This window comes from Dipodomys ordii, unplaced genomic scaffold (assembly GCF_000151885.1).
Source record: "Dipodomys ordii isolate 6190 unplaced genomic scaffold, Dord_2.0 Scaffold2, whole genome shotgun sequence".
NCBI lineage: Eukaryota > Metazoa > Chordata > Mammalia > Rodentia > Heteromyidae > Dipodomys > Dipodomys ordii.
The window spans coordinates 26,960,515-26,977,418 of record NW_012267218.1 but is presented as its reverse complement, the minus strand read 5'-3'; the positions used below and the strand labels follow the sequence as shown (position 1 = coordinate 26,977,418).

At 42.3% G+C, this 16,904-nt stretch overlaps 1 protein-coding gene across 1 annotated transcript in view; it reads left to right on the top strand.

Moving 5' to 3' along the window:
- Positions 1 to 16,904, top strand: part of Susd6 (sushi domain containing 6) — a 109,011-nt gene that overhangs the window by 52,055 nt on the left and 40,052 nt on the right. The window contains exon 2 of the mRNA XM_013016459.1: positions 5,947 to 6,148. Within this exon, the coding sequence (XP_012871913.1) occupies positions 6,028 to 6,148 (121 nt within the window). The 5' untranslated portion in view covers positions 5,947 to 6,027. The remainder of the gene's footprint in view (positions 1 to 5,946; positions 6,149 to 16,904) is intronic.

Genomic DNA, 16,904 nt, shown 5'->3' with positions numbered 1-16,904 from the left:
GAAAAAAGCTGGAAGTGGCGCTGTGGCTCAAGTGGTAGAGCGCTAGCCTTGAGCTGAAGAGCTGAGGGACAGCGCCCAGGCCCAGAGTTCAGGCCCCACGCCGGACCAAAAAATAAAAAATAAAAAGGAGGAAACAGGCAGAGAGAAGTTTTTCCCAAAGTCAGAGCCATGGTTCAAGGATACTGGAAGTGAATGTCACGGTTACACTGTGTAGTTAAGTAGTTTTTGGTGTATGGATTCATAACAGGTGGGCAAATCCAGTTTCTGATCTTGCAGTGCTAACAGTCTAGCTCATAGGCCTTTCTGCACCTGCCCACAGTTGGAGCAACAGCTATGTTCATGAGAAAACACAACACAACAAAAAAACAGAAAGAGTAAATTCAAGTTTTCCATGTCTGTTCCTCATCTTTGTTTTAGAGTGGAAAATGGCTGCTTTAGGAAGACCTAAAGAGAAATCTAGAAGTGGTAGACAATTCTGTGGCTGAGCCAAGAGACCTTGAAACAGACCTAGAAACAGAAGCAAGGGAATCTTTTTGACCAGCAAGCTGGCTGGTGTCAAAGGTGGAGCTTAACTTAGGCAGCTCAAACTCTTCTCTGGTCTCCTATAAGTTATCTTCCCGTGAGACTAGTGAGTACTCACTTTGAAAAGGAAGCTTAGTTCTTATTCTCTTCAATGACTTTTTAAAATCACTAATATACCAAAAGAATACTGAAATAAAATGCATTATACCCCCTTTATGTACAAGTTTGAATGTCATTATTTCTCTAGGATAACGAGTACTCAGTCTTAATTTGTTCTGAAACATTTGACTTTTCCTAAGTATGCTAATGCTACAACTTGCAGGGCTTAAAAAAGTTATGTTCAAGCCGGGAGCCAGTGGTTTATGCCTGTAATCCTAGCTACTTAGGAGGCTGAGGTTCAAAACCAGCCTGGACAGGAAAGTCCATGAGACTCTTTTTTTTTTTGGTCCGGTCATGGGGCCTGAACTCTGGGCCTGGGTGCTGTCCCTCAGCTCTTCAGCTCAAGGCTAGTGCTCTACCACTTAAGCCATAGCGCCACTTCCGGTTTTTTTCTTTTTGCTTATGTGGTGCTGGGGAATCGAACCCAGGGCCTCATACATGCAAGGCAAGCGCTCTACCACTGAGCCACCTTCCTAGCCCCTCCATGAGACTCTTATCTCCAATTAACCACCAGAAAACCAAAAGTAATGCTATGGCTCAAGTGGTAGAGTGCTCACCTTGAGCTGAAGAGCTGAGGGACAGCGCCCAGACCCAGAATTCAAGCCCCACAATCAACCAAAAAATTGTTCAAAACAGATTTCTAAAAATGATCAGGTTTATAGTATTATCCTTTTTGCACAGTAGTTGGGTTCTCTGGGGGGCTTGGAAGGTTGGCTTTCCTCTGTATTATTTCTGAAATAGTAACCCTTAGAGTGGCATTATATAAAGGCTCTTTTAACTATGCTCTATTTATCTTTTCTCTTTCCTTATGCACACTCTTCACTTCTATCACTGTCCATTCTGTACTTGACCAGGTCCTAGGCTTCATGGTGGAATTAGTCCCTTGGCTAGGGTGTCTGCTTAAGCAGTAAGAGAGGAGTCATCTGTTTGTGTAACAAACCAAAACAAAACTCAGGAGCTCTTATATGTACATCCTTTCCACAGTTCTGGCTCCTCCCACAGTATACATAAATTTGGCAAATATTTGTGACCTGCTTGTCAGGTGCCAGGCCTCATGCTAGCTGATGAAGATTCCAAATTGAGTATTCACAGTTAACTGCCTTCAAGGAACTCTGGTGAAGTGAGGAAGATAAACAAATAGACTCTTAAAGGTGCAGTCATAGCAGGGTAATAGCCTGTTAAAGGTGCAGTCATAGCAGGGTAATAGAAGACCAGTTTTTCTGGGGGTGTGCATGGCAGGAAGTGTCAGGAAAAGGTTCCTCCCAGAGATGACCCTGATACTAGGCCCTTAAAGTGATAGTACTCCTGGCAGAGGGAGCAGTCAGGTTCTTGAGGTTTATATAATGCCACTTTGTTTAGGGAACAGATAGGTTCTCTATAGAAAGGCCTGGTTATATTAACTTGATTTATATATTTTTCTCTTTGAATAACTAATGTGGGTTTTGGCTTTTTTGGTTTGTTTGGTTGGTTGGTTGTGGGGCCTGAACTCTGGGCCTGGGCGCTGTGTCCCTCAGCTCTTCAGCTCAATGCTAGAGCTCTACCACTTGAGCCGCAGCGCCACTACCAGCTTTTTCTGCTTATGTGGTGCTGAGGAATCGAACTCAGGGCCTCATGCATGCAAGGCAAGCACTCTACCACTGAGCCACCTTCCCTGCCCCTAATGTGGGTATTAAATATGGAGCTCAAGTGGAGTAAGAGAATAAACAGTGAAAAATGTTTTTCTCCTATTAATAACTTGATTCCCTTTCCTAAAGGCAGTAGTTAGCATTTTCTTTCTCAAAGGATTTTTCAGTGTATGCTTGTATTTGTTCAACATGTATCCTTTAAAAATATAAGCATGATGAGGGACAGTGCCCAAGCCCAGAGTAAGTTAAAAAAAATCTATATATAGATATATGCATGAGTTCTCTATGGTGTTGAGTTCTGATAATCCTAGCACTTGGGAGGCTGAGGAAGAAGAATCTTGAGTTTGAAGTCAGCCTGGGCAGCACAGCAAGGTTGGGACCAGCTCAGAAAGTACCGCCCAGTTTTCAGGGTAATGTTTAAATCCCTCAACTTATCCCTGTCCCAAGACTCTATCCAGTAGTACTAGCTTGTACAGTCCTCTGTTCCATTTATATTTGGTACTTCCTCCCTCCCGCCACTCCATATAGTCCTATACATCCCTTAGGATTCAATCTAGCATAAGCTCTTCTGGAGTGTAGGTAGCCTTTCCTGACTACCTACACTTGTGCACAAGACTCCTAAGCACAATTTGATGTTGCCTTATCTACTTGAGTATGTACTGTGCATATGTTGTTCTTTTTTTTTTTCCCCCTGGTGCCAGTTCTGGGGCTTCAAAGCAGGGTTTTTTACTCTGCCTTAGCTTTTTCTCTTACTTGTATTGTTTAGAATACTGGTTATAACAGCTGGCACTCTATTACTTGAGGCACACCTCCACTACCAGTTTTTTGCTAGCTAATTGGAGATAACCAGCAGGCCGACTTCAAACCTTAATCCTCAGATCTTAGCCCCTAAAGTAGCTAAGATTACAGGTATGAGCCATGAGTGCTCGGTACATGTGCTGTTCTGAGTTGTTGCCTTGGGAGGATAATGGATGCCTCACAGGCATTTCTAGTATAGCTGCATCTGAAAAGGCAGTACCATAGGCCGATTGCTAATCTGTCACTACTCAGCTGGAACCCTGGGCACATCCTTCAGCCTCTTTAGACCTGGGCTTCAGTATCTGTCAATTAGAAGTGTCCCTGTCGCTCAGGTCTTACTGGTAATTATAGTAATGGCAGCCAGGGATTACTGGGGATTCACATATTACATAGGGCCACTTTGTCAAGCATTTTGCCTGCCCTTAATCTTTACATCAATCCAATGAAAACTATGTAGTTAATATCCCGAGTTCACAGATGAGGAAACTGGGGCTATGAGGTTCAGTGGCAGCCACAATTGTCCACAATAGAGAAGTATATTTGAATGTAAGCATTCTGACACTCATATTCTCAGTCACATACACATCCTACACATTTTATACATACAGTTTTGTGGACTGTTTGGATCCTTCACAGGCTTTTCCTCCAGACTGCTCCCTGAATTACCCCATCTACAGCTTTAAAGGCTCAAGTTAGAGGGGATAAAAGCTGGGGACACGGCTGGGAAGGTGGCTCAGTGGTAGAGTGCTTGCCTTGCATGCATTAAGCTATGGGTTCAGTTCCTCAGCACCATATAAGTAGAAAAAGCCAGAAGTAGCACTGTGGCTCAAGTAGTAGAGTGCTAGCCTTGAGCTGAAGAGCAGAGGGACAGTGCCCAGGCTCAGAGTTCAAACCCCACAACTGACAAAAAAAAAAAGACAAAAAAAAAAAGCTGGGGACAGAAGATGTTACAGTCACAGTTATCAAAGAAGGAAGTTCTGACCAGTGTTCTTGGTTCCTGGATATGCTTACTAAAGGCTCTTGTAGCTGTCCCTCCTTCCAACTGAGAAAACTCATATTGGTATTTGCAGTGGCTTTCTAGAACAGGATTTAAGCCTGAGTCAAGTCATTGGACTGATTAAAGTCAGGTCTACTTAGTATCTCTTGGTGGTCCCAAGAGCATTCTTTATTAGGTGGCAGTTGGCAGGTTCCTTTATGTGTGCATATAAAGCCGTCTTAGTAGAAAAGGAAGTATATGGGATTTTTAATATGGAAGTATAATATTATGTACAATACTGCCTATAAACTAGAATATATTAATAACTGGGAAATGAAATCAAGTAAGTTAACTAAAATATAGTAGACCACCATTATAATGTATCATCAATCCAACCTTTCCCTAATGGCACATAGAAAATAATGTCTATTATTTGTCCATTTGCCCATTAATTGATTTTATTTTTATCTTATTTTATTTATTTATTTTTGTCAGTTGTGGAGCTTGAACTCTGGGCCTACGTGCTGTCCCTGAGCTCTACACTTGAGCCACAGTACCACTTCTGGTTCTCTGGTGGTTAATTGGAGATAAGAATTTCATGGACTTTCCTGCCCAGTCTGGCTTTGAACCTCTATGCTGAGATCTCAGCCTCCTGAGTAGCTAGGATTACAGGTGTGAGCCACTGGTGCCTAGCTTGATTGATTGTCGGTCTTGGGGCCTGAGCTCTGGGCCTAGGAGCATCCCTCAGCAATTCAGCTCAAGGCCAGCATACCACCACTTGAACCACAGTGCCACTTCCAGCTTTTTTTTTCTGCTTATGTGGTGCTGAGGAATCGAACCCAGGGTCTCATGCGTGCAAGGCAGGAACTCTACCACTGAGCCAACTTCCCAGCCCTTGATTTTATTTTTTAAAGATAGTTTCTACTCTTCTGAAGTCAGACTGGGCTGGGTGCTGGTGACTTATGCCTGTAATTTTATCTGCTCAGGAAGTTGATCATAGTTGATCATGGTTCAAAGCCTGGCTGTGCAAGAAACTCCATGAGACTTTTATCTCGTTAACTACCAAAAAGCCAAACGAAGAGCTATGGCTCAAGTGGTAGAATGCTAACAAGAAAGCTCTGGGACAGCATCCAGGCACTGAGTAAGAAGTCAGTCTGAACTAGAGTGGTAGGATTAATTACCAACCACAGTCTGTCCCATCATTGTCGGGGATAGCCAGCAGAATGCTGCGCTTCTTGTCACAGGCTTGTCAGGTGAGCCTTGATTAATTAGTCCATTTTTGAAATTCATTGCTGTGGAGTCAGATCTTCAGAGACTCCTCCAGCCTCTGCCAGGTTAGCAGCAGGCTGTGTGGCCTTGGCTCCTGTGGTGCATTCCTTCTCTAGGTGGTGTATTTCTCCCTTTAAAGCACATGCTTTCTCTCTCCTCCCCATTCCTTTCTCTTTTTCCCCTTTGGGTTAGTTGAACTTGTTCTGAGTCCAAGTGGCAAAGGTAGAGCCTGTAGCAGCTCTGTCTCTGCTGGAACCACTGAAGCCAGCAGTGGGATAGAGCTTAAAAGTCTGAAAGCTCCACAATGCCTGACAGACATCAAGTTGATGTCCAGGTGAGCTGGAGCTGACTCCTGGCCCTATCATAGGATCTGTCTCCTGTACAGGACTCTGATGGTAGCTGACTGCAGACTTTTGCATTTCCCCAGGAGGCTAAAAAGCCACTTCTGTGCTTGTCTATTCTCTTGACAGCAGGGATTCAATTGTTACAATTCTTTCAACTTTGTGATTATGACTGCCTTACCAAAGTGCATGCTTCCAACTAAGTTCTGACTGAAGTTTTCTTTACTTACCTTCTTGTTTTTTTGTTTTGTTACAGGTGAATCTACTCCTTGGCTGACATTGGAATTCTTCTGTACTTAAATTTTTTTCTTAAAAAAAAAACTTGGACGGATAAAAGATGTGCCATGGCAGGATAGCACCAAAGAGCAGCTCAGCATTTGCCGTGGCCTCTGTGGGACATGGAGTGTTCCTTCCACTGCTAATCCTTAGTACCCTGCTTGGAGACGGACTTGCCTCTGGTAAGTCCAGATCTGTCTTCGGTGTATTGGAGAGAGGGCCTTAGATAGAGGACTCTTTGGCAAGGAGCTGTGGAGAAAGTAGAGGATGTGTGTTGGAGGTGAGGGTGGGGTATATAGCAGAGATTCAAGGGAGTCTTACCTCACAGTAGGTAAAGGTATCTGATGGTGATTACATTATTTTTTCATTTCCTCAGCAGGCAAGGTCTGGGATCTGAGGCATGATATAAAGTGTTTGGAATCAGATTACCTGAGTTCATAGTTTGTTCTTAGTCTTGTTCTGTTCTATGACCACCCTGAATAAGTCACTTTGTTCCCAAGAGCCTTTATCCTCCCCAGCTGTAGCGATAGTAAGTAGTAAGATAGTAATAGTACCTACTTTATAGGGGAAGTACTATAGAGGTACTGAGATAATACAGTTAGTACTTAATGATGGTTCCATCTGTGTATGTGATGTGCATATGTGCTGGTCGTGGACTTGAATTTAGGATCTAGGCACTGTCCCTGAGCTTTTTTTGCTCAAGGCTAGCACTCTACCACTTAAGCCACATTCCACTGCAGCTTTTTAGTTGGTTTCTTATCTTTCAGTCCTTTTCCTCAAACTAGGTAAATCATTGAGGTATGTGACTTAGTGAAACTAGGACCTGGTAACCAACACAAACATCTTAGGCAAGTCATAGGATGCTATGGTATAGTTTTATCTATCCGTTAATGAAAGGGTTGATCTGGACAAACTTGAAGCTACTTCAAACCCCCTTAGTCTGTAGGTCCATGATTTTTAATGATTTGTGCTGTCTGTGCCTTTGACAATGCTCTGAAGACCCTTCTTACATATCATCATGTGATCCTCCAGACCTGGCATCCTTTCTAAAAAGAACATACTTGGGTGTATCCAGTAGGCGTATGGGTGATATGCTAGAACTGCTTCTCTACCTATAAGTTCTGGTATGATCACATCACTGAGATCAACAGTAATGGTTGGTGCCTTTGCTAGACTTCATTAGAAAGGAGATGGCGATTTCTTGGAGCATGATCTCGGACCTAGATTCTGGAAGGAAACTTTCTTTAGTGGTGTTGGTAATAAGGAGTGGCATATTGTAACTATTGAGTCCCCATAGCTTAGCATTATTTCTTTCATTACCTTTCTGTCAACTTCTACCCACTTAATAGCACATACAGATAACAATGCAAAGCAATTTTTTTCTTCAGAATTATTGTGAGAAACAATAATTGATTTGTTATTGTCCTTTGATCATAGCATTTCCCATCATACACATACCTGTTTCTTTTTCTGCTGCTTCTCCTTCTAACCCATTCTGATATTAAACTTATACCTCCTTGTTAGGCATGAGGATTCCTAATACTCCTGGACCATGATGGTTAGGATCCCATAGTAATGGGGATCATGGTTGTATGAAGATTTCAAAGGAAAGAAAGACCAGACTATGTCATTGCACATGTACAATATCAACAACATGAAGGAGGGCTTATATTAAATAGGCCATTTCAAAGCCAGAGAAGGCCTTTAGAAGTGGTAGTTACAGTATCACAGAGTGTAAGTCTGTCTTTCTTACCATACTAACTCTATAGCAGAAGTTAGCAAACAGTGGTCTATGGGCCATATACTGCCTTTTTTTTTTTTTTTTTTGGAGGGGGTAGGAGGCAGGTTATCTGCTTTTTAATTTTTTTAAAAATTTAATTTTGTGTGTGTGTGTGTGTTAATACTAGGGCTTGAACTCAGAGCCTGGATGCTGTCTCTGAGCTTTTTTTTTGGTCAGTCCTGTGGCTTGACCTCTGGGCCTGAGTGCTGTCCCTGCACTCTTGAGCTCAAGGCGAGCACTCTACCACATGAACCACAGTGCCACTTCCAGTTTTCTAGTGGTTTATTGAAGATAAGAGTCTCACAGACTTTGTGCCCGGGCTGGCTTTGAACCAGGATCCTCAGATCTCAACCTCCTGAATAGCTAGGATTATAGGTGTGAGCCACCAGCTCTCTGAGCTTTTTTTTTCTTAAGATGTCGTGTGTGCGTGCGTGCGTGCGTGTGTGTGTGTGTGTGTGTTTGTGTTTGTGTGTTGGGCCACGTAGTTCTTGACCACGGCACCATGATGATCCTTGGGGGATTCCATCCTCCAGAGCTAGACTTGGTGCTTCATGTCGAGAGACAGACTAGCCATCATAGTCCCTGGCATGGTACCTTCCCAAGTGAAGATGTTGAAGTAGGCCAGCATCTTTGGCTCTTGAGTGGTCAGCAGTTACTATAGTAGAGCTAGTATTATATGGGCTTGTGCCACCATGCCTGGTTTACCATCTGCTTTGTATATTTTTGCAGGCTATTTATATATATATATATATATTTTTTTTTTTTTTGCTAGTCCTGGGGCTTGAACTCAGGGCCTGGGTGCTGTCCATGAACTTCTTTTCTCAAGGCTGGCCCTCTACCACTTGAGTCATAGCACCAATTCTGTATGTGGTACTGAGGATTCGAACCCAGGGCTTCATGTATGGTAGGCAAGCACTCTACCACTGAGCCATATTCCCAGCCCTGTATTTTTTAACTGAATAGAAAAATTAGAAGAGTTCTATTTCATGACATGTGGAAATTATATGAAATTCAAATTTCAGTGTCCATAAATTAAGGTTGAGAGGAAACTAGCATGCTCATGACTATATTGCCCATCGCTACTTTTGTGCAACAGAGCTGAAAAGATATGACAAAGATGACATACCTTTCAAAATCTAAAATATTTGGGCCTTAAAATACTTTTTTTTCTTTTTATAAAAGAGCACCCTCCCAATCTCCAGCCAGCCAGCGTAGAACAGTTGGTACTCAGTAGGTATGTGCATGAATGGAAGCATTATCAAAGTAGAAAGGAGAGGAGGAAGGACTTCTCAGAGCTATGTCAGACTTGAGGTTAGGTACTTGTTTAGGGCCTTAAGGTTAATGGTAGACTAGTTCCAGAATCTGGCCTAGTACCTGGCATAGGGTTGAATCCTGCCTCTTCTAGGGCTCCTATAGAGAAGCTGTCTTAGTATGTTAGGCAGCAGTATCAGTAGCAGAACATGAGAAGTCTTTAGCCTCTTTAGCTTCATTAAGCTGCTTTACATAGCCATCCTCTTTTTGTTTGTTTGTTTGTTTGAGACCGGGACTCAAACTTGGTTTCAGGTAGGGTGCTTTCCTTCCATTCTCCACCCCATTTTTCATCTGCCCATACCTTTCTTACTTTCCACCCAAGGTCTGAAATCAATGATCAGGTTCCAGATTAGCTGGATAAAGGGATTATTATTCTCTAATGTGGGAAAAAAAATGTATCTGCAGTGTAGGCTAAAACTGAGATGGGAAAGTTGGCTCTGTTGTGTTGTGTTTTCTTTCCCCTCCCCTATTGCAAATATTTCTCTTATCATCCCAGGTCTTTTTTTATTCCCCATAAAACATACTGGCATGAAGCAAAGTACAGGCAAGGAGAAGGGGATTCATTATTCACTACAGTGATGAGAATGTTTTTTCTTCTCTCTGGAGTGGTTTCTGTGGGAAAGAGATACCCACCCTTCAGCCTAAAACCTGGACACACCTGTATAATTGTGACTACCATAAGCAACATGCCAAGCAAGCTTGCCAGGAAGCCAAGACTTACTGTGAAGGCACAAGGAAAGGCAGTTTCTTTCAGAAAAAGTCCTTTCTTCTCTTTCCTGCATTTCTTGCCTCTTCCTTTTGCTGCTCTTAAACACTCATTCAAGAGACATTTAACTGGTGCTTGTAACATACATGGCCTTATTACCAATGGTACTAATAGACTCTAGACATGTTCGTATGACATATAAATTCATGACTATGAGACTCCCACTGGACCATAGGTAAAATGAACTTCCCAGGGGCAATTTGCTGCCATTGTATCTCATCATAAATATCACAGTCACATTCCAGTCAGTCATGAGCTCAGATTGAGTAGAAAAGAATTATGTATGAACAGACACTTGAGCGTTCTGGGATAAAATTATATTGTGTTTGGGTTTCAGTTAACATTCTTGTTTCTCCTCCCTTCCTCTCCCCCCTCCTTTTTTGTGGGTTGTAGGGCTGTTGCCTGGGTGCTGTCTTGAGCCTCTTTATGCTCAAGGCTAGTGCTCTACTATTTGAGCCACAGTGCTCCTTCTGGTTTTTGAGTGCTTTTTTGGAGATAAGAATCTCATAGGGACTTTTCTGCCCACGTTGGCTTTGAACTGTGATCCTCAGATCTTAGCCTCCTGAGTAGCTAGGATTACAGGCATGAGCCATGGCACCCAGTGATCCCCTCCCATTTTTTGAGACAGGGTCTCACCTTGTAGCTCAGATTGGCCTTCCCAACATGCTAGGACTATCTGTATGCACTGCCACACTTGACTGGTTTTTCTTTCTTTTCTTTTCTTTGCCATTCATGGGGCTTGAACTCAGGGCCTGGGCACTGTTCCTGAGCTTCTTTGGCTCAAGGCTAGCGCTCTACCACTTGAGCTATAGCACCACTCTGGCTTTTTCTGTGTATGTAGTACTGAGGAATCGAACCCAGGGCTTCATGTGTGCTAGGAAAGCACTCTACCACTGAGCCACATTCCCAGCCCTGGTTTTTCCCTCCCCTTCCCTTCCTCCTTCCCTCCCTCCCTTCTTCTCTTCCTGCCTCTCTCTCTCTTTCTTCTTTCTCTCTTTCTTTTCTTTCTCTCTTTCTTTCTTTCTTTCTTTCTTTCTTTCTTTCTTTCTTTCTTTCTTTCTTTCTTTCTTTCTTTCTTTCTTTCTTTCTTTCTTTCTCTTTTTTTGTCAGTCATGGGGCTTGAACTCTGGGCCTGGGCACTGCCCCTCAGCTCATTAGCAAAAGGCTAGCACTCTACCACTTGAGCCACAGTGCCACTTCCAGTTTTCTGGTGGTTTATTAGAGATAAAGAGTCTCATGGACTTCACTGCCTGGGCTGGCATTGAACTTCCATCCTCAGATCTTAGCACCTGAGTAGCTAGGATTACAGGCATGAGCCACTGGCACTCAATCATGTTTTTCTTTCTACAGCTTGGGAATTAGAAGTGTTAGAGAAGCATTGGCCAAGGTTCTTTTCTTGGTCTTTGGGGAGAAATACTAAAAAGATTTTTTTAGGAATAGCAAAAGGAAATATATCTTGTTCTTTATACTTAGTCTCATCATGTAGTGAGAAGATTAGAGTTAAAAATAAAATATTTGCACATGCTATCCAACTTGTCTTCCTTGGACTACCAAGGGACTAGGACCCAGCTGTGTAGCAGCCTCTCCCAGGTTTCACACTTATTTCCCTCTGCCTGTGATCTTAAGAAACCTGCTATATGACCCTAGGCAAATCATTTGACCTCTTCATGTCACCTGTTAAACAGAAAAAAAAATCCTTAAGAATGTTAGGTTAGTGTTGTTGTGTAGACTAATAAAAATGATTGGCAGACATTTAGCATATAAAACATGTGATGCAATTCTTATATAATAACTACAGAGTTGGTATGCGACCTACTGTTGAATCATGCTGTGCAAGAGACTTCATACAGATAATCTTTGCTGTCAATAAAAACACAAAACAGGAAGTATAAAGTTACTGTGAGTTATGGAGAAGAGATTTGGAAGCAGGTGTCAAATATGACCAGTGAGATGATTACTTCAGGAATTCCCTTTGCTTTCCAGAAAGCTCTGTGTACATTGTTTGAGCATACCCAGCTGGCTTGCTGACTCATAAAAACCTTTTGCCTTCCATCCTTTTCCCTTAAATTTATTAAACAAACTTGATACTTTCCTTTTTTTCTGATTTTTTTTCCATGTTGCCATGACACATTAGATCATGTGTAACCTCAGTCACTTAAAACAGTTTTAAAACAACAGGGAAATTAGCCAACTGTTTCCACACTACAGAGCAAGAAAGCCAGGTAATTTTTGTTAAAGATGGAAAATGTTGAGAACCAGGTTCTTTGGGAGATGATATGCCTTTGGCCTTTAGTATTGCTATGAAAGAGAAATGTCGTCAGGCGGCCTGGCTTACCTGGCCATCTCTGAAAGGACCTGGAGCTGGAGGGGAGAGGCCGATGGGAAACTGACACATGGGAGCATCATTTATGTGTCAGGCTCTGTGATGTTATCACATGTAAAACACTCAAAACATGTAGGCATAGTGAATGAGAAACTGAGGCAGAAAGATGTTAGATAGCTTACTTGGAGACCTGATTGTTAGTAGTAAAGCTGACAAGGATTTGTGCCCAGTCTGTCTGACTCTGCTTTGCTACCTGTGGTCTTTGCTAGAATCATATTACTTGTGCCCAGTTGCAGATGTCTCTGAGACCAATTTCCTGTACTCTGACCAGTCTTCAGAGAATTCTTATGACAGAAAAGTAAAGACCTTGGCTGTGTTCTGTCTGTGTGGATAAAAAGGATACAGGAGTCATCTCTGGGTTACCCTTTTTCACTCTGTGCTTGTTTCTCATCCACAGTGGCCCTTGGTTGTTTGGTTCCAGTGGAGGCACAAGGTTGCCAAGGCAGCTAGTTCTATTCTTGGAAAGGAACAATAGGGACCATAGCAAAGTGTTTGCTAAATGAGGATGTAGTTCCAAAACATCCCTAAAGCATCTTCCTGTCAACTGCAATTCCTACTGACAAGTGATGTAATCTCTCCATTTCGTAATTACCTGTGACTATAAAAAGCTTTGGAGGTTGTGGCAGAAGGCTGGATGGGTCATTATTTGGCTTCTTGAGCCCTGGTGTCATGAAAAGACATTGAGAAGTTTCCATCTGCAGACTAATTGGTATGTCAGGTTTAGAAAATGGCAAGTATGTGGCACTGCCCTTGCACTGTAACTTTCTAACAAAAGATATCTGAACCAAACTGAACACTTACTTGGATCACACTTGTATTAAAACCATCTATAAATATAAACTCCCACTTGTTAAGCAATGAATGATATGCTCCATTACCCTGGCCTAACTTGCTAGCTTGGAAGTTACTCTTATCTGCTAACTCTTTCAGCAAAGGAGGATTGGGGCTGCTAAAAGAGCAAATTAGGGTCTATACTCAGTCTTTAATGCAGATGAACTCTGCATTACTTCCTTCACATTCTTCTGTGTTGCACAAGAGCATGAGGCTGCAGGAGATGTAAGCAACCTCCAATTCAGATTTCCTGTGCTGATGTGGCTGATGTGATTGGCCAGTGATCTTACCTACCTTATGGTTAGCTTTAGTGTCCAGAGGAACAGTGTTTCTGTTCTACAACGTATTGTGCACTGCTGACCAACTCCACTAAGCCAGTTTAACAAAAAGAATCTGAATTTTTAATTCACTGGAAGGTGATGGTAAGATTATAATTTTATTTTAAAGAATTTTCCTTAGAATTTGTTTATCCAGCTGTCTCTTGCTCTGTGGGATGAGATTCAATTCATATACACCTTAAAATAGCAAATATTACCTACAGCTCTCATAGAGCCACTGAGATCTCTAATGTAGCACTGAATTTCATCTAGCTGTTTCTTGGTTTCTTCTAACTTTTTTTTTCCCCCGGTCCTGGGCCTTGAACTCAGGGACTAGACTCTGTCCTTGAGCCTCCAGGTTTCAAGGTTAGCACTCTACCACTTGAGCCACAATGCCACTTGTGGCTTTTTCTGTTTATGTGGAACTGAGGAATCGAACCCAGGGTTTCATGCATGCTAGGCAAGCACTCTACCACTAAGCCACATTCCCAGTCCTTATCTTGTTTTTGGAAAGGCATTGTAGTCTGATTTCAAAGCATGGCCTGTAGAGCCAGGATGTCTGGGTTTGATTGAGTACGGCCATTATTCCTTGGTATTATCCTTGAATAACTTAACTTTACCCTGCATTTCCCCAGAATGGTGATACAATGCAGCCTTCTTCATAAGATCATTGTGAAGGATTTAGTGAAATAACATATGTAATGCAGTTGGACCATTGCCTAGCATCCAGAAAAGTAATCCCAGTTCAGACTATTAGAGTTCAGACCCTAATACCATTTTATACCATTCTACACTTCTGACTTTTGTTATGCCACAGCAAATAGGTTCAGACAGATGTGGGAATTAAAAGGCATTCCTTATTCCTTCTGTATCTTAAATTCTGCTTGACTCAATTCAGTAGAATACTGAGTAGAATTGCTCTAGATTTTCATTTAGATGCCACACTCTACATGTACATAAATAGAAAAGGACAGTTAATGCCTTTTTGAGAAATTGGTGCTTGAGTGAGCTAGGTGAGCTCACAGTAAGCCATTCTCTTCCATGAGGATGTCTTGGTACTTCAGAACTGCTGCTTGTTAGAACTTGGAGAATTATTTTTGAAATGTTACTGAATTTGAGGATGACAAGCATAGTGACTGAAGGATTACATTGGAATTAAAGAAAAAAAAATCTCAGCCGGGCACCAGTGGCTCACGTCCGTAATTCTAGCTACTCAGAAGGCTGAGATCTAGGATCGCTGTTCAAAGCCAGCCCTGGCAGGAACGTCTATGAAACTTTTATCTCCAGTTAACCACAGAAAACCAGAAGTGGCACTGTGGCTCAAGTGGTAGAGTACTAACCTTGAGCTGAAGAGCTCAGGGACAGCGCCTAGGCCCAGAATTCAAGACCCACAACTGACAAAAGAAAAAAATCTCATCTGTTCTTTCCATTTTGGTTGTCCTTTTGCCTTTGCTCCCCCCCCCCCAAAACCCTCTCTTAAAAACAGGATCTTGTTACAAACCTAGACTGGCCTTGAACTGCCTCAGCCTCCTGAGTACTCCTGAAGAAGGAGTGCATTACGATACCCAGCTCTTACTACTTTCCTTAGCTATCTTTATCAACATTTCTTCTTTCATGAACTTTTCCTACTTGGATTCATTGGCATTTCCAAGATGGAGGGGTTTTTTCCCATTTCATTTAACTTTTTTGACTTGTTAGCGTTGCCAGTAGCCTAATCTGTTTTTTTTTTTTTGGTCGGCCGTGGGGCTTGAACTCTGGGACTGGGCGCTGTCCCTCAGCTTTTCAGCTCAAGGCAAGCGCTCTACCACTTGAGCTACAGCGCCACTTCCGGTTTTCTGGTGGTTTATTGGAGATAGGAGTCTCACGGTCTCTCCTGCCTGGGCTGGCTTTGAACCTTGATCCTCAGATCTCAGCCTCCTGAGTAGCTAGGATTACAGGCGTGAGCCACCAGCGCCCGGCTAGCTGACTCTTTTAAAGTACAGTTCTTTAATTATTCAAAATTCTGGGTGGCAGTGCAGGAAAGGTAAACAGACTGTCTTTAAGATCCTTTTTGTCTTTTTAAATTCATGAAAGTATTTTTAGCATTGTAACCTGTAACCACACAGTGGGGGAAAATGGGTTTCAGAAAGTTATGACTGAGTACAAGCAGGGGTATAAAATTTCTGTTGTACCCTTTGTTATTCCGAGTAACAAGTGATACTGAAACACAAAGGTCAAGATCAATTCTTCACGTGTATGTGGACACATGTCTCCTTGGAAAAGGACATGGCTAGAACTCTTGACAGTTTGGCCTTGTTGAATGTGGAATGGCAAGAAGCTTAAGAGAATGTTGCTGAGATATTATGGATCAGACAAGGACCTTGCAAACATGAGAACTGATAGGGTTGCCTGAGCTCAGAGGTAGGCTTAGCACGTTTGGGGACAGATGAGAGAAAAGCCTGTCACTATGTATTGTTGAGTGAGATACACCAAATTCAAAAAGCCAAATAGTGTACAATATGTTTTTTGTTCATATGTGGAAGCTAGACCTAAAAGATACTCTCTCTCTCTCTCTCTCTCTTTCTCTCTCTCATGGACATGTACTGGACTGTTGAGCAGGAAAGGGAAAAAGACATAAGATGAATAATTTTGAAATATATTAATTGCTTATGCCATCTACATACCTAACTGCAGTTTCAAAGAGAGCTGTTGATGAATAGTTGATAGAGGGTGGGGAAAGAGAAAGCAATAGAGAAAGAGGATTTATTCTGATCTGAAATACCATGGTGAAACCAGTAGGAGGGGAGAAGCCTTGCAGAGAAGGTGAATGTGGATGAATATTGTTAAAGTATTTTATTTGCATCTATGAAAAATAGAACAACAAAACCTACTGAAATTGTTTTAAGAGGTAAGGATGAGAGAGTGATCAAGGAAGTATGTTTGATGTGTGTGTGGAAGTGTTACAATAAAACTCTACTTATACAACTAATGTATGCTAATTTTTTAGCAAAAGAAAACTGGGGGCTGGGAAGGTGGCTCAGTGGTAGAGCGCTTGCCTTGCATGCATGAGGCCCTGGATTCAATTCCTCAGCACCACATAAGCAAAAAGAAAAAAGCCGGAAGTGGCACTGTGGCTCAAGTGGTAGAGCGCTCACTCGCCTTGAGCTGAAGAGCTGAGGGACGGCACCTAGGCCCAGAGTTCAGGCTCCACGACCGGACCCCACCTCCCCCCCCCCAAAAAAAAAAGAAAGAAAGAAAACTGTGTCTCTGTTCATCTTACTACTCTGGAGTTTGTATTGCAAAGGATCCAGTAGTGTCTTGAGCCAGTATAGCCTACTAAAGGCTCTTTTTTTTTGAGCAAGGTATTTTCTTTTTATTATTTATTTCATTTTATTTCATTGTTATTATAAAAGTGATATACACAGGGGTTATAATTACATAAGGTAGGCAATGAGGTACATTTCTTTTTTTGGGGGGAGGGGGTCCAGTTGTGGGGCCTGAACTCTGGGCCTGAGCGCTGTCCCTCAGCTCTTCAGCTCAAGGCTAGCACTCTACCACTTGAGCCACAGCG